The 18,523-nt window shown below is 33.8% G+C and overlaps 1 protein-coding gene across 10 annotated transcripts in view; it reads left to right on the top strand.

Moving 5' to 3' along the window:
- Window positions 1–18,523, top strand: part of ptprt (protein tyrosine phosphatase receptor type T) — a 320,643-nt gene that overhangs the window by 169,593 nt on the left and 132,527 nt on the right. For all 10 annotated transcript variants that reach the window (XM_065279615.1, XM_065279610.1, XM_065279609.1 and 7 more), the window contains exons 9-11: window positions 6,597–6,706; window positions 15,031–15,232; window positions 15,807–15,909. In XM_065279615.1, coding sequence (XP_065135687.1) covers window positions 6,597–6,706; window positions 15,031–15,232; window positions 15,807–15,909 — 415 coding nt within the window. The remainder of the gene's footprint in view (window positions 1–6,596; window positions 6,707–15,030; window positions 15,233–15,806; window positions 15,910–18,523) is intronic.

Raw genomic sequence — 18,523 nt, 5'->3', positions numbered from 1 at the left:
GTATGGATGAAAAGGAAGGAGGTACTTTTTCATCAGTAAAGTATAATACTGCCTTTTACAAAATATAACCTCCTTAGATTTGTATTATATCGCATCAGGGAGCGCTGTACACTACTATGGTTAATTTTGACAGTTTTGGCTAATTAGTTTTAAAACATAGCCAAGGCCTTACTCATTCTCAAATGAGAAACTGGTTCATTGACTTCAGCCCATTATTGTCATTATCTTATGTTTTAATGAATGACTCTTACCTCTCCAGTTTTCCAAGGCTAAAGTGTCTTTAGTTTAGCTTGTAAGTCTTTGTCCGGATGAGTCACGTGATCATTCCAGATGAATGCAATTCTAAAGCTTTTCAGAGCGAAGCAGAAGACTTTTGCATGCGTTTGGGAAATAGCGTTCAATAATAGCTATTCAAACCTCTTAGTTTTGTGCTGTTGTAAAAAGCGAGCGATTTAGACAGTTTAAAAGCCAGCAAATTGTGCTCTTTGATTCATTTTTATAGTCTGTGTGAGTCACACTGCATTACTTTGAAAAAATGTTTATTATATAACAAAAGACATGAAAGTAAAAAAAAAAACAATTACCTGTGTGATATGGAGCTTTAATATAAGCCTTGTAATTTTGACATTATTTTGTCTGAGCTCAGATTGTTTCTGTGGTATATTATGTAGCTCCATGTGTATTATTTATATAACTATTATATTTTATATAATATTGTATATAGTAAATTTATTAAGATAAGTAATGCTGTTCGACCTCATAATTATTTTACGTTCTGTCCCATGAATTGAAACTAAATTAATTTTGTAATTAGTGTGAATTACGCTCATAGCTCTTATCTTATTTTAAATATTTATATATTTAGGATTTATAAATAGCTCATATACTGTACATATATCTACATTTAAATCTGCAGTGAAGGGCTGTCAAAAGATTAATCACGATTAATCAGATACAAAATAAAAGTTTGTATTTGCATAATATATGTGTGTTCACTGTGTGTAATTATTTTGTATATATAAATACACACAAATGCATGTATGTATTTAAGAAACTTTCACATGTGTGTGTAAATATATATATAACATTTTATTAAAACAAAAAAAGATATATATATTTATTTATTTATATTTATATATATATGTATATATATATATATATATATGTATATATATATATATATATATATATATATGTATATATATATATATATATATATATATATGTATATATATATATATATATATATATATATATATGTATATATATATATATATATATATATATATGTATATATATATATATATTATATATATATATATATATATATATATATATATATATATATATATATATATATATATATATATATATATATATTATATTATATATAGATTACAAATATACATACATACAATCTTTCTTAAATGTATACATTTACATATACAAAATAATTACACACAGTGCACCCACATACTGTATAATATGCAAAAACAAACTTTAATTTTGTTATGCGATTAATCACGATTAATCTTCTGACAAATATGTATATATTTATATTTAATTAATGTGCTCTTATAAACTTTAATCAGAATTGGGACTTTAAATCATATATAAAAAAATCTATGGTACACAAAGTTTTACTCACTTTAAACTTTTATCTTATTAAAAAAAAATGATGTAAAGTTTTTTGTGTCCTTAAATGTATATATTAACTTGTATTGTCAAATATTTTAGTAATGTCATGAAGAAAATGTTATATTTTAAATAAATAATTAATTATTTGGTATAAAACTGAAAAGGACACAATAAATTTGTTATTTAATAATTTTGTGAACATAAAGCAGAATCTGAAAAAATTATGTTTAAAAATATTGTCTCTCAGATCTCAGTGTTCAAATAATCAAAGTGAAGGCACTCCTATCAGATATCAGATTTTAGTACTGCATATTTAAACTTCTCATTTAAAGAAATTGTCATAAAATGTCACTAGCTGTCACTTGGGCAGTACCCTTTAAAAAAAGTACACATAAAAAATCATAATAGTACCTTATAGGTACATATTAGTGCCTAATGTATACATATATGTACTTAAATTGCACATATTAGGACATTTTTAAAAGGTACTGCCCCGGTGAAAGTTTGAGACTATTTTTTCACCATTTTTGAGATAAACAATCACAGACGCTTTTTTAATAAAACCCTAAACAAAACCTTACGGCTTTGTTCTTCTTGAAGAATATCAAAACAGTACGAAAAGATAATAACGAACGCCTCCATCTTTTAAATCTTCAAGTCCATTGATGTGTTGGAGATAAAGGAAATCCCAATGTTATAGTCTCACAGTCCGTAAAAAGGCTTGCAAACGATGCTTCATTCGGAAAACAGGAAGCATTCAGGATTCATTTACAATAAATTTCTCTCAGCTTGTTGAATAAAACTGAAAATAAAGGCTATTGTCAGAAGCAGGGTCTTAAATGATAGATTATAGTTTATAATTCAAGCTCATCTAATTTTCCTGTCTTTTTTATGTTGGGCTCTGATGGGTCTGTTTTGATGTGGATGAAACTCTTCTGGTTATTCAGTTGCTGCTCTTGTCTGCTGCCCTGATGTTTTTCCTTTTTTATGTTTTTTTTTTGCATATGAAAACCTATAATTGCTGCTCTTTGTGTTAGCAAATTGACGGACAGCTGCTAGATATCAATAGTGAAGCAGGTTTATCTCTCTGTGAAACCTTATATGGTGATAATTGCGAGAGGGTGAAATTAACATGAGAGACCAACAGGTTTTTACCTTATTAGGTAAAGAACAAAGGCGAATGTTGTACGTACAAAAAACCAAACTAGAGCCTGTGTCCCAGTGGATGATGTTCATCATTTATTTAGAGATAAAATAAGTACAATTTTAATAAAATATTGTTACAAACCGTGTTGAACGTTTCATTTGTAGTGAAGAGGGGCAAGTAAAAAAAGGTTTTCTGTACCTAAAACTTAACGAAATGACATTCATAGCAGTTATATGAATATGTGACCATGTTTAACACACATGGTTATATTGTAAGAAAGAGAGGTCTGATTCTAATCAGGTTTCATTGTCAGACTGATTTATGAAATGCTTTTTGCTCAGGGTTTAATCAAGCTATTTAAAGTATTGTTGAAATTATAATTTAACTGACCTGTATTATATCTGACACAAGTTTCACCTTTTCTTTGACTAGCTTAATTCTTTTCCCATTGAAGAGTAAATGCAGAAGAGCTTTCAGCTTTTAAGAGATTATAGAGGGATTAGGACAAATTTCTTTTAGACTTTTAGATGAAATCCTTTAATCGTGACTACATTTATTTATTAACTTTATTTAAAAAATTGCCTTAATTGAACACTTGCTTGAAATATTTTGTACAAATGTAAATTATGCCTTAAATGATCTGTCTGTCTTTCGGGCTGCCTGTCTGTCTGTCGGGTGGTCTATCTATTGGTTTGTCTATTTAGCTGTCTGTCTATTTGTTTATTTGTCTGCCTGTTAATCTGTCTATTTGTCTGTCTATCTGTCTTCCTGTCTTTCAAACAGTCTATCTAGTGGTCTGTCAATCAATCAGTCTTTCTGTCTGTTTGTCTGTCGGGTGGTCTATCTATTGGTTTGTCTATCTAGCTGTCTGTCTGTTTATTTGTCTGTTTATCTGTCTGTTTGTATGTCTGTCTGCCTGTCTGTCTATCTGTTTTCCTGTCTGTCACTCTGCTTGTCTGTCTGTCTTTCTTTATGTCCATCTGTCTGTCTTTGTTGGTCTGTCTGTCTGTCTATTTGTCTGTCAGACAGTCTAGCTATCAATCAATCTATCTGTCTGTTTGTTTCTCTATTTGTCTGTCTATCGCCTGTCTTTCTGTCAGGTGGTCTGTCTGTTTATTAGTCTGTCTTTTGGTCTGTCTGTCTGTTGGGCGGTCTTTCTGTTGGTTTGTCTGTCTATCTGTCTGCCTGCCTGCCTGTCTGTCTGTCTGTCTGTCTGTCAGACGGTCCATCTATACGTCTGTCAATCTATCAATCAATCTACCTATCTGTCTGTCTGTCTCTCTGATTGTCTGTCTGTTTCTTTGTCTGTCTGTCAGTCAGTCAGACAGTCTATCTATTGGTCTGTCTATCAGTCTTTCTGTCTTTCTGTCTGTTTGTCTGTTTTTGTTGGTGTCTTTGAGTCTGTCTGTCTGTCTGTCTGCCTGTCTGTTGGGTGGTTTTTCTGTTGGTTTGTCTGTCTATATGTCTCCCTGTCTGTCTGTCTGTCTGTCAGTCAGACAGTTTATTGATTGGTCTGTCAATCAATCAATCAATCAATCAATCAATCAATCAATCAATCAATCAATCAATCAATCAATCAATCAATCTGTCTGTTTGTATCTCTACTTGTCTGCCTATGTGTCTGTCTGTTTAATTATCTCTCTTTCAGTCTGTCTGTCTGTCTGTCAGGTGGTCTGTCGGTCTGTCTGTTTATTTGTCTGTCTGTTATTCATTTGGTCTGTCTGTCTGTTTATTTGTCTGTCTGTTATTCAGTTGGTCTGTCTGTCTTGTTTATTCGTCTGTCTTTCAGTCTGTCTGTCTGTCAGGTGGTCTGTCTGTCTGTCTGTTTATTTGTCTGTCTGTTATTCAGTTGGTCTGTCTGTCTTGTTTATTCGTCTGTTTTTCAGTCTGTCTGTCTGTCTGTCTGCTTGTCTGTCTGTCTTTCTTGTTGTCTTTCTGTCTTTCTGTCTGTTGGGTGGTCTTTCTGTTGGTTTGTCTTTCTATATGTCTTCCTGTCTGTCTGTCTGGATGTCAGACAGTTTATCGATTGGTATGTCAATTAATCAATAATCAATCAATCAATCAATCAATCTGTCTATCAGTCTGTTTGTCTCTCTACTTGTCTGTCTGTTTATTTATCTCTCTTTCAGTATGTCTGTCTGTCAGGTGGTCTGTCTGTCTGTCTGACTGTTTATTTGTCTGTCTGTCTGTCTGTTTATTTGTCTGTCTGTTTTTCAGTCTGTCTGGCTGTTTGTTTGTCTGATGGGTCGTCTGTCTATTGATTTGTTTATCTATATGTCTGTCAGTCTTTTTATTTATCTGTTTGTTTATCTTTCTATTTGTATGCCTGTCTGTCAGACAGTCTGTCTATCTATCATTCATTCAATCTATATCTCTGTCTATCTCTTCTATCTATTTGACTGTCTGTATGTGTGTGTCTATCTGTCTATCGGGTGGTCTATCTATCTTTTTATTATTAACTTTTAACACTACAGTTTTTATACAGAGCTCCCTTTTACAGTTTTTCTCAGTCGCTTTGGTACATTTCTCAAATCATACTCACAATTTGCAAAACAGAAAGTGCATTTCTCAAAACAATTTGTACAAATAGCAAAACACCATGGATAACCTGCAAAAGCCACTCTTTTACTCAAAATACTTAGTTCATCCTTCAAAATTAAATATCTGTGTTAATGAACATGTCAGTGCCATCAGAATGACAAGTCATTGTGTCATTGTGTACGGATAAGACAGTCCTATTGTTTAGTCATGTTGTCAATATAAAGACCCATTATAATACATTTTGATCAACATGACATAAGCAAGAGAAAGCAGAGAATTGTACATAATCATTTGCATGGATGTACCAAAACATTTGCAACTTGTTCAAAGAAATGAGAAACTGCTTTGCTGATGTGCACAAGTGACACAACGATGTGAGAATTGAACAAGTAGTTTTGAGAATTTCAATTCTGATCTGAGAATTGTACTAAAGCGACTGAGAAAAACTGTAATCATTATTAAATCTGTCCTCCCATTAGCTACAATGGAAACAGCAGCATTGATGCTGCAAAGTTGGACTTAACATCCTCTTAGCTAAGTCATTAGCTCTCTTTGCACACAACGTCAAGAACAGCCCTGACTCACTCATTGAGGTGTCATCAAAAGCCAAGGCTAAAAAAACAAAAACAGAGCAGACAGGGCAGAATGCAGGCAGGGTGTTAACGTCAAATGTTGTCCCAAATGAAAACATTACCATTCAGGTTTTTTTTTAAATCGTCAAGTCATAGCATCTCAAAACGCTATGCTAGATGATACGAGAACTTGATGAGATTGTGACACCTCGGAAACAGCTTTTTAGAGTGTTAATGAAGTATATTTGGAGAGCTGGTAGATATATGCCGCAGAGGATGTGCTCACAAAATATGCAAATAGACAGACACATATGCACGCGACGGTACTCGTAGCGCTTGTTAACACCTCTCGGTGCCGAAGGGTAGCAGAGCTGTTACAATTTACACTTTCAACATTGCGACTGAGGTGTGTTTGACATAGTTTTACTTATTTAGTCAGCCAATCATGGTTCGCCTCATTTCACCCTTTACCCAGCAACAAAAGCCATTTATGTCATCCTACGTCACCTCTTGTGTTCAAAACAACTGTGTTTTATTTAATAGGTCTGGTTTAACGGCCCAATATGTAAATAAATGGTTAAGATACTTTTCTGAATTATGATGCCCAGCTCCTGACAATGTCAACATATGTGTAACATAAACACTTTTTTGGGGGGTTGCTAAATATATTTGTGCATATGTTTGTGCGTCTACAATAGTCCCTGGTGCCATTCCTATGGAGTCTATTCAGACGGGCCCATACGAGGAAAAGATCTTCATGCAGTGGAAGGCCCCCAATGAGACCAATGGGGTCATCACTTTATATGAGGTAAGAAAAAAAATTATTTGTTTAAAAACAGTGAGAGAGCCATGAAACTTTGAATTTTTTTAATCTTTTCCAATGATTAAAAATGCCCAGATCTTTTGCCAAATCAATTATTAATCTCTAAATGCATGAACATCCGAACTCAATGAAGCAGCAAAATAAAGTCACAGCATTACAAAAACAAAATGCGAGCTCTCAAATGTACGGACACACAAAAGACCCACACAATCTCTTTGATTCGTTGAGGAAGACCACATAAGAGCCATTGTGCATTTCCAGCCACATCATTAAAACTGGGTTAGTGCGCGTGTGCCATCTTGGTGATAAGAAGATTGACAGAATTTACTAAATGTATCGAGCGGACACAATGCAGTCCCATTTGGCTGGATAATTGCTATAATAGCCCTCATTGATTTAATTAGCAGCGTCCAATAGAATTATCCCGGAGATCTGAGCCTCCTATGCGCTTTTAGTGCTTCAGACAAATTAGACTTGGGACAAAGAGCTCCGAGACAAGTGGAGAAAGGTGGACAGATGAATGCAAGTGCTGAAGGGTTATATAAAGATACTTTTGTTGTTTGTAGCAAGCACATTTCTAGAAGCTGCGAAGCTGAGTGCAGGGATGCAAATCATTGAAAAGTCACTAAACTATTGCGGGAAACTTTTTTACATGTAAGGGAACAATAGTAAGATTGTAAAATAAGGGTTTAAAGGAAAACACCACAGTTTTTCAATATTTTACTATGTTCTTACCTCAACTAAGATGAATTAATACATCTGTATCTTTTTTCAGGGCATGCACTTCATCTTTGCACGGCGCGTCGAAAATGTGTTAGCATTTAGCCTAGCCCCATTCATTCCTTAGGATCCAAACAGGGATGAAAGTGCTCTTACAATATAGTTCTCATTTATTATCCGCTTAAAAATAGCCACGTTTTATTTTGTGCTACCATACTTACTCGTGCAACAGTCTTTAAATAGGGAAAACATGGAAGAGGCTTCTAAATTCATCCCTGTTTGGATCCTAAGGAATGAATGGGGCTAGGCTAAATGCTAACACATTCACGATGCGCTGTACAGAGATTAAGTGCGCGCATTGAAAAAAAGATAGCTATGTATTAATTCATCTAAGTTGATGTAAGAACATAGTAAAATATTAAAAAATAGTGGTGTTTTCCTTTAAGAAATAATTACTCCTGGTTTTCAATTCTAGGGCTCATTTATTTTAGGCCTTAAACCAACAACCTTCCGGTTGCCCTGAACTTAAGACACCGTGTCACATCCCTCTAAACCAAGAAAAACAAACAGGTTATTTAATCTAGAGAAGCCTGCAATGTACAGAGAAGTTTTAGATCGGTGTCTGAGCACCTGAGCATCAAAATCAATCAAAATTCGCTCGCTCTCTCCCCATCCTCCTTTCTGTGCAAAACAGCTTCCTGGTATCAAACCATCAAAGCTCAAAGAAATTAATTGCTTTGCTGACAAAACAAAAGAGTGAGTATGAAAGACTGAGAGAAGTAAGACAGAATATCCTCAACAGCTCCTTATTAATCACCAGTGAGACGTGTAAAAGGAAGATGTCGTTTGTCCTCCTGCGACGGCTCTTTCTTTATCTTCATTCAAATGAGAAAGTAAATAGCAAAACACTTTCAGACGCTGCATGTTTAGTCCTTGATCTTTGTTTGGTTTAAATCTCATGACATGTTGTGAGTGTTCTGGAGTGACGTGATGTCGCTCGCCTCTCGTGTATGATGTCATTTTGTTTGGTGTTATCAGTTACTTTGTTTCAAAGCTTGTTGGTTTTTAAAGAATTGGAGTGTTCATACATTTCTGCGCTGCTGGAGGAGGTTATGTTGTTCAGCTTAATATTAAGACTATAATGAAATTGAAGTTTTTGTCAAAAATCCATATATTGTACCATAGGACATTTCATGCCATTGCAATTTTAATTTCTTAACTATTTGCTATCCTGACAAAGATCATGTTGTCTGATCAATATCTCTTTTTTGTTGACTGTGTGTCTACAGTAAATTTATTTGTACATTTTTATTAAATTTGTATATTCTGTTTTAACTCTTTACCTGCCATTGACGAGTTATCTTGTCAATTAAGAGAAAACAGTTGCATAAAAAACGTGTTACTGATGAATTTTTATGATGATCTGCAATACCACGATAATCCAATTAATGAAAAAACTTAAGCCAAAATGTTATTTACTAATTTTAAACTCTGTGTATGTTTTGATAATCGTTCTGAATCTGATCTCTTGCAATTATTTCAGCTTTTTGCAAAAAAAAAAAGGATTTTTAAAGAAAAATACCCATATTTAAGAGTTTGTAAGCAGAAAAAAATATAGATAACATTTTTCCCCCATTTTGTTTGTTTATTGTTTGTTTGAAAGCAGAGCATCTGTATTTTCATTTGATATATTTGTATTTTAAAAAAATTTTATAGAAATTTTTCCTGGAAGGCATTTTGTGAATATTTTGTAAAACTTTTCAAAAAATGGCTGGCGGGGAATGAGTTACAGTAAAAGTGTGTTAAAATTACAGTAATGAGAAATGCAAAGAAAAAATGGCATGAAAGCTCACGACAGAAGCTAAGAATTAAGAAATTTTATGCTAGTTTTTGTAAAATTTTAATTATATTTACAAATATTTCAGCAATTCTCTACCAAAAACTATATGTAAGTGACAAGTTTTTGTTAGAGAATTGCTGAAATATTTGTAAATATAATTAAAATTTTACAAAAACTAGCATAAAATCTCTTAATTCTTAGCTTCTGTCGTGAGCTTTCATGCCATTTTTTCTTTGCATTTCTCATTACTGTAATTTTAACACACTTTTACAGATGTGGCCTTTAAAAATGCGCGTCTCTAAGAGCAGAATGCATTATATACATTATAAAGTAATGTATTTTATATAAACCATGGTAATACCATGCTCTTTGCTTACATCTACATGTATTATGGTTAGTATCATGTAAATATAATAGTACATGACTGCCAAATAGCATGGTATTACCATCCAGGCAAAAGACGACTCCGGGCCGGATCCGCACCAGAGCGGTGACTTCGGCACAGATTTGGTGTGGATGTGGCCCAGAGTCTTATGATGGCACAAACAGAAAAATAAACTTATCTTTCTCTCACACACATTTTCTCTCTTACTGTTTATCTGTCTTTATTTTTTGGCTTTATACGAAAACTTATACACACTAAGTTTTTTGCCTGTTGTGAAGATACACAACCTGTTCAGCCCCAACAGGATAGATGTGAACCTCACATCACACCTACTGTTTTCATTTCCATCAGTAAATGGTTAAAGCCCTTGTGTTTAGAGAGCACGTAACCCTCTATGATCTGTCAAGTTTCTTATACAGCTTCAGTGGCGCACACACCTGTAAGTGATAGTGTAAATTAAGGTCAATGTTTAAAGTCCAGTTTTTTTGCACTCGCTCCATTCCTTTCATTTTGAGATTTGAGCACCTCTATACACATCTCAAACAACAGACATTACTCTGTTTTTACAGTAGTAGTCCAATATATAATTGGGTTGAAAAGATAGTCTTTGGATTTGGCAATATCTTTGGCAAGTCTTTGACATTTAAGTTTATGCATTTGACAGATGATGTAATCCATAGCTAATTACAGTACGTTTTAATTGCTAATGCAATGTTTTTCTACGAGTGCAGTTGTATATTCTGTCAATCAAGCAATGGCCATAATTTCACTATATGTTAACTATAGACTCGATATAGTCCGGATACAATAACCCACTTCTAGCCAAAATGACGTTTTTACAGACAGCTCAAATTTTTCCTTGTTTTAGCCTAGACGTCTGGGCTGTTTGGGTCGCTATTAGACGTTTTTTTTATACACACAATTGCTTGCTGGGAAGTTATGGCTGTACTTTACTGTACGGTAACATAGCAAATATTGATTCTTTACAGGTACTTTACTGTAACATACTGTATGTTTGTTATCCAGGACAACCTGGAAGTTAGCACTGCTTACATTACAATTTTCAAATAAACTTTTGGATTATCTCAAAAATAAGCTCTGTGTTTAACAAAAGTTTATGACACTTACACGTTTTGTCCAACAAATTCATCATATTAGCATAAGGGGACAGTCATACTAAGAACGACATTTCAACCCCATAAAAAACCTTTGTAACCAATCAAGTCACTAGTAGAAATCGATTTTGTTAGTGTTATATATTTCCATGTATGACAGAATGAAACTGATGATGGTAGTTCTTCTAGTAAGCAGTATCTCCCACAAACTGAGTTGTTTTCTTCGCATTCTCCATCTCCCCTTGCAAACTGAGTCTGAAATGAACCCTTTTCACATCAGCTCTGGTCAATTAAACTCAAGCGGCTCTTTTAACAGAGAGCCACAGTGCATTCAGTAGTGCATTAGGCCACTTTTAGCGGCCGGTCGCGTGGCATCACATGCCCTCTGGCCAACACTTAGTGTCTCCCATGACAACAGTCTGGGGAGAGAGAGAGAGAGAGAGAGAGAGAGAGAGATGGACCGGCGCATCCTCACCTCTCTATTTCATACTTTTAGTCTCCTATCCATCGTTTTTTCCCTGTCAGGGTGACAACATTTAAGTGGGGACTGATGACAGAGTAATTGGGGGTCTATTGATCTCTGTTGTGCCCTTTGGGCTGTTATGGTCTTTTCATTTAGTCGCTGGAAAATAGAAAAATGACTAGATTTTGGGCATGACACATTGTCAAAAGTAAAATGACTCAGGGGGATGGACTGGTAAATTTGAATGACAGATAATAAATGGACTAAAGGTTTGTACTCTCAGAAAATACATGTATTCAAGCATATAATACATTTCTGACATGAAATTGTACGGTAGCTCTTATATTTGAGATTACTTGAAAATAAATGTTTGTGTAAGTGCATAACAATGCAATGTAGCAAACCAGTATGCATTTATTTTAGAGGATATTATAATAATTACATTATTATACAGAAATTGTTTTTAAATGGTTACTCATACTCGAGTATGTACAAACTGAAGAAAACCCCTCCACCATATCACGCTTCGATTTCATTGGGCTGTAAAGAATCTGTGCTTTACGAGATTTGTTCAATATGACCCGCCGCTGACCGGGTTTATTAACACCCAACAAGGACAGAAATTTACAGAGGGGCTAAACTAAAGGGAATAGATGATATTTTAAAAGCCCCTTAAAATAAAGAATGGACATAAATCCACTTTTGCTCACAGAAGAAACTACAATACGAATCTTAAATTTACAATCCAAAAATAAAGAATTGAGATGATGCAACATTTGTTTTAATGTTAAAATGAATCTCTATCCCAGTTTAATGTTAATAGATGACGTTAATGTATTACGTACTACCCAGCATGTGTTATTGTACCCACTTCAGACACCTCAGTAGAGCTGTGATTTACTGACCGAACCTGAAATATACACATTATGGCCTATTAAATCAAATCTACACTGCTGGAAAGCACAAAACCTCCTTTGGCGTGAAATAAAACAACAGGTGTGACAGACTGAGCTTTTGCTGTTTTCAAGAGCAATTTTCATACGTTTAGGTGAGCAGTCAAACTTTTTATGCCGGCATTATTAATGTAATGTTGAGTTATTAATGTAAACTATTTCTGAACTAATACAGACACAGAGTGTATATAAAACATTTCAGTACATTTTCAATAAAATTGATGCAAACTTTAATTTCTTATTTTGTGAAATACTCTGTTTGATAAGTTATGTTGCATGGTTTTAATATTGCACACATTTTTAAAGGTTTATGAAACATTGTTTGATATTAGGTTTAAATGTGTTTCTTTTGTGTATTTTGTTGCCTGTGCTCAATCGCGGATGTGTGCTTCTGAATCACCCATCTATGCTTGAAAGGCTTTTAGGCAGTAGGCCTGCCAGGCACCCAGCTGTCAATTTATATGATTTGAATCCTGGAATGGAGTTATGAAGTGTGAAACGTCAAGGCTAAAATGTTTTGATTACCCCCAAACACTGTGGCCATCAATTTACATCAATCTCGCCTAAGATATGACACATGTGCGCCTGAGCGTGAAAATGCTATAACCTAAATTGTTTTAGGATATGTTAATTCTTAGTAAATCTCAGTTTTTTCTTGTTGCATGGGAGTTTTTAACGCAGAAAAGATTTGAGTGAATGAATCGAATGATGGCTAAATTGAATAATTGGGTGACATTATTTACATTTAGACATTTGCCAGAAGCCAAACGACTTAGAGGGGTCATATGATGAGACTTTTTAAAGATGTCAAATAAATCTTTGGTGTCCCCAGAGTGCATATGTAAAGTTTTAGCTTAAAATACCCCACAGATAATTTATTATAGCATGCTAAAATGTGCCGTTTTTGGGTGTGTCCTTTAAAATGCAAATGAGCTGATGAATTGCAAACAATGTTCGCGATGATGGTGGTTTATTGGAACTAAATATTCAATTGTGCTGTCAATTATCTTGTTAAATATATTGTCTGTCTCTCTCTCTCTCTCTCTCTGTACTAAATGGCAGTGTCGTTGTTGGTTAGTGCAGATTAAGGGGCGGTATTATTGTAATTGGACTTGCTACATACGTCAAAAAACAGGCTAAATGCTTGCAAAGAATGGTTTACCAAAACTAAGTTACTGGGTTTTTTCAAGGTTGAAAGAAGCACTTGGCACCCAATCATAGCACTTAAACATGGAAAAATCTGATTTTCATGCATTGACCCCAAGTTATTATTTTTAGAGCCTTTAATGCCTTTATTTGGATATTTTTGTAGTAGAGAGTTGACAGGAAAGTGTTGGGTGGAGATAGGAGAGCAGAATCGGCAAAGGACCACAGAGACCAAAATCGACCTCGGGTCGCCGTGAACGCACTGGCGCTATATGTTGACGCACTAACCACAGGGCTATCGGCGCCGACCTATGACCCCTTTAAAGGGAGACTTTTAAAAATATGCTCATTTTCCAGTTTTCCAATTTTAGCAAAGCTTAGCACAATCCATTGAATATGATTAGACCATTAGCCTCGCCCTAAAAAATAACCAAAGAGTTTCAATATTTTTCTTATTTAAAACTTGACTCTTCATGCACTAAGATTGATGTAAAAAAATTAAATAAAATTGAATTAAAATTAAAAGTTGCGATTTTCTAGGCCAATATGGCTAGGAACTATACTCTCATTCTGGCGTAATAATCAAGTAATTTGCTGCCGTACCATGGCTGCAGGAGGCGTAATGATATTACACAGTGCCCGAAAGTAACTTTCAATAGCAGGAGTATAGTTTCTAGCCATATTGGTCAAAAAAAAGAAGTGGGCATGTCCAGCTAAATGACAAAGTTGAGAAAAGTTTAACTTTATGCAAATGATAAGCGACTACCAATGAAAGTTCACGTCATCAGGAATTTTCTTCCTCTGTCCTTTACATTATTCTTGTAAGTGACTGCTAATATTGTTGATTTTCATGTTTGTATATGATTATCCTGTCCTATCCTTGTAAAGCGACCTCGGGTGTTGAAAGGCGCTATATAAATAAAAATTATTATTATTATTTTTATCTGTCTTTCATTTGTTACTGAAAAGATGGTTACCCATTTGTTTATAGTTGTTACTACAATGTAAAAAAATCATGTCAATATAAGTTTTTGTTTTAATTTAACTTAACAAATGAAGTTAAATAATTTCAACTTGTTTATAAGTTATATCATAGAAAAAAAAATAACCATGCAAAACCAATTTAATTAAACTTGCATGCAGAATTTCTTACGCCTCCTAATGACCTTATTGAAAGAGACGGGCGACACACAGCGACCAAGTAGCTTGCGAGTGTGCTCCCATCATTGTGTGCATTCAAGATGTACAAATATACAAAACTATATTATCAGTGGTGTATAAAAACCTTTCATAATGAACCGTTATGTTTTTATTTCTTTAGAATGAGTTGTTTTTATCTACATACACCGCAGATCCCCTTACATGGAAGTCGCCATTTTGTGCCGCCATGTTTGTACAACAGCTTTAACGGACAAACCTTTTTTTACCAAGTTGTCTCTGACTATGACTTGTTTGTCCTGTGGCAGCTACCGTAGCTTCTCTTTGCATTTTGGTGAATGGTGGACTGAGTGTTGGTTGCAATTCGCAACCTCACCACTAGATGCCGCTAAAATTTACACACTGCACCTTTAATATAATAAAAGATCTTTGTGTGTATGTTTAAAATACGAGAAATATAAATGAAGGAATTGAGGTATCAATTAAATGGTCTTGTGCTAACCTCATACTGTACTTGCCTCTGCTTTAGATCACCTATAAAGCTCTCAGCTCTCTGGATCCCACTGCTGACTTGACTACACAGCGTGGCCGTGTCTTTAAACTCCAAAATGAGACTCATCATCTCTTTGTGGGCTTGTATCCTGGCACCACCTACTACTTCACTTTGAAGGCCAGCACTAACAAAGGCTTCGGCCCACCTGTGACCACACGTATAGCCACCAAGATTGCAGGTGAGGGGATGTTTTCGTCTTTAAATGCTGGATATTTTCAAACACTATATACAGTACACAACTGAATATAAAAAGTATTTTATATATATATATATATATATATGGTTTATTTATGTATTTTTAAAGGCTAATCACATTGGACTGATTGATTTTAATATTTTTAATTATTTCTGGGTATATGAATTAACATGATTGTTTACATAATTATAACTAAATTAAATTAGTTGACTGGAGCGAAAATCTCATTAATGTATTATGTTATCGGCATAAACATTATTTGAGTACAATTAATGTAAAGTGAATGAAGTAATGAGAACATGAATTGTAAACAATATCATCCTCAAGTTCAGCTCTTTTTCTTTGGCCCACAGCATTAGTTTGATTTCATATTGACGTGGCATTTATAACACACGCCAGACACCGTTTATAAAAAGCAGATTGTTTGCTGAATCTAAACAACGTAATGAGATAGATAAGGAGTGACATTTAAATATCATTACATATATTAATGACTTTGGAGTCAGGCTTCATAACAGTATGCTTTCTTATACATTCTGACAATTTGATCTTACAGCTCCATCTATGCCGGAGTATGAGACAGATTCGCCTCTTAATGAGACTGACACGACGATCACGGTCCTCTTAAAACCTGCCCAATCACGAGGAGCTCCAGTCAGGTGAGCACACATCTCCTTCATGACATTAGCCAACCAGAAAGATTTAATGCGATGATGTCTAATGATCTGATTTGTCCACACCTGTTCATTTGATTAAATGATACGTGACCAACACGAACAGCAATTACCATCACTGTAGGTCGGGCACTTACAATCCTTAAAACTCATTCACATCCTGAATGCTAAAGATCATATATGCAAAGCACAATAAATTACAAAGTATATACCAAATTACCCACAATCTCTCATCCAAGCTGTGTCAAGTTCATAGGCTGAATGAAGAACTGAATCAACGCTGTGTCCTAAAGGTTTTTAAATGCAGTCATTCAAATAAGCGTGATTTGTATGCGTAGCCCTCCAGGAGATCCTGGTCCATTTGGTCGTGTTTTGGCACAGCAACAGAGCTTCCCTCTGTGTTCAAATTCAATATGCCAATGTACAACAGATTTTGGCAAATTCTCGAAATTACACGTCGCCACTGACTTGGAAGAAAGGCCTCGCTCTCAAGTTGATGTTTTACCGGAGGCTATCAGTAATTATGAAAATTATTTTGTTGCACTGTATGTTGGGTTTTACTTACATTTGTTTTTATTACAACACAATAAGATGATACTGTAAATAAGATGACCTGCAAATCCAGGTCAATAACCATGAATAAAATACCACACTATATTTTGAAAAGCACTTTATTAAATACTCTAATCTATTTCATTATTTCATATAAATTTCATTATTTTATATATGTATTTATTTATTTATAATTTGATTTGAATGTGTTAATTAATGCATTCGCTAATATAAACTAATAGTGAACAATACCTTTCCTTATTTTTTTATTTAATTTAATTTAATTTAATTTTATTTTATTTTATTTTTTTATATTTGTATATTTTATTTTTTTATTTTTTTATTAATTAATTTTTATTTTTAATTATTTTTTTATTTTTTTATTTTAGTAAAATTTTATTTGTTACCATTAGTTAATGCATTAGCTAACATTAACATTCCGTGAACAATACTTCTACAATATTTATTAATCTTAGTTTATGTTAATGCCATGATTTACTTATACAATGCTCAATTAACTATGATGAACAATATTGACCATAATAACAAACATTTATAAATGCTGAAAATTGTATTGTAAATGTATTATAAATTCAGGTTAGCGAATGCATTTACCATGTTAACAAATATAACCTAATTGTAAAGTGTTACTATAATTTGAGTTGAATTTGTTAATGCATTAGCTAAAATGAACTAATAGTGAACAATACATTTTTTTTTTATTTACTGATAATTTAATTTAATTTAATTTAATTTAATTTAATTTAATTTAATTTAATTTAATTTAATTTAATTTAATTTAATTTAATTTAATTTAATTTAATTGAACTTTACTTTACTTTACTTTACTTTACTTTACTTTACTTTACTTTACTTTACTTTACTTTACTTTACTTTACTTTACTTTAGCTAACATAAACTAACCGTGAACAATACTTCTACAATATTTATTAATCTTAGTTTATGTTAATGCCATGATTTACTTATACAATGCTCAATTAACTAACATGAACAATTGTATTGACCATAATAACAAAAATTAATTAATGCTAAAAATTGTATTATAAATTCATGTAAGCAAATGCATTTAGTATGTTAACAAATATAACCTTATTGTAAAGTGTTACCATATTATACTATTTATTAGTTTAGACGTATTTTATGGATACAACCACAACTTATACAATCTAAAACATTTTTAAAAAGTTTAAGAATTACAAAAGTTCTCTCGTCTATAAAGCCCATGACCCCGACAATCCGTAAACTTCTTTATAAAGAGTTCACGACTAAAAATTGTTTATAATTACAGAAGGTTTAGACCAGAGGTTACTGCGGACACACAACATCCAGCGTGCACTTAAAGCCATTAGTTTGAAATGGAGCTCCTCTGTATGAAAGAGAAAGACAGACAAGCATGGCTCTCTTTGGTCATACAAAATTATCCCTTATGAAAGATGCCGGATTAGCGGCTGGGATAATTTGCCACGTCTTTTCGGCAAAACATACATTTCCCTAATTGCACATAATTGGGAAGTATGTTCTTGGCGTAAGACCACATAATTGCAAACAAGCACTATTAGCACGGGGATCTCAAAAGACATCCTTATGTATTCAGTGGGTCTGCGTACTGAAGCGCACACGTGCTCCTCTCCAGTCCTTCCCAATAACAAGCACTTTCGAAAACCCCATGCGCACAAATTCACCCTTTTCTTTCCAGCTAATTACCGTAGTAGAGATTTCCCTCTGCTGGCCCTTTACCATATCGCCCATCTCGTGGCTTTTCCTCGTGGGGAGATGCTGTGTTTTTGTAGGGTTTTTTCCCAAGGAGAGCTTAATAGATATGTTTAGCCGCTAGTTATAAACGTTAGAGATTTGTTAATGGTTGACAAGGGCTATTGTGAGTCTTGGAAAGAGTTGTTCTTGATGGTTTTGATCGCTTGGTAAATCGCCCAGTGCCCAACTCCCTGGGTGTTTTTGGATATGCTGTCACTATCTAAAGTTATTCTCCCAAATCAGATGCCATTATCTGTAAAGCTGCTTAAAAACT

Source organism: Paramisgurnus dabryanus, chromosome 7 (assembly GCF_030506205.2).
Source record: "Paramisgurnus dabryanus chromosome 7, PD_genome_1.1, whole genome shotgun sequence".
In the NCBI taxonomy this organism is placed as follows: domain Eukaryota; kingdom Metazoa; phylum Chordata; class Actinopteri; order Cypriniformes; family Cobitidae; genus Paramisgurnus; species Paramisgurnus dabryanus.
The sequence above is the reverse complement of the archived record's forward strand: the minus strand, read 5'-3'. Positions and strand labels throughout refer to the sequence as shown.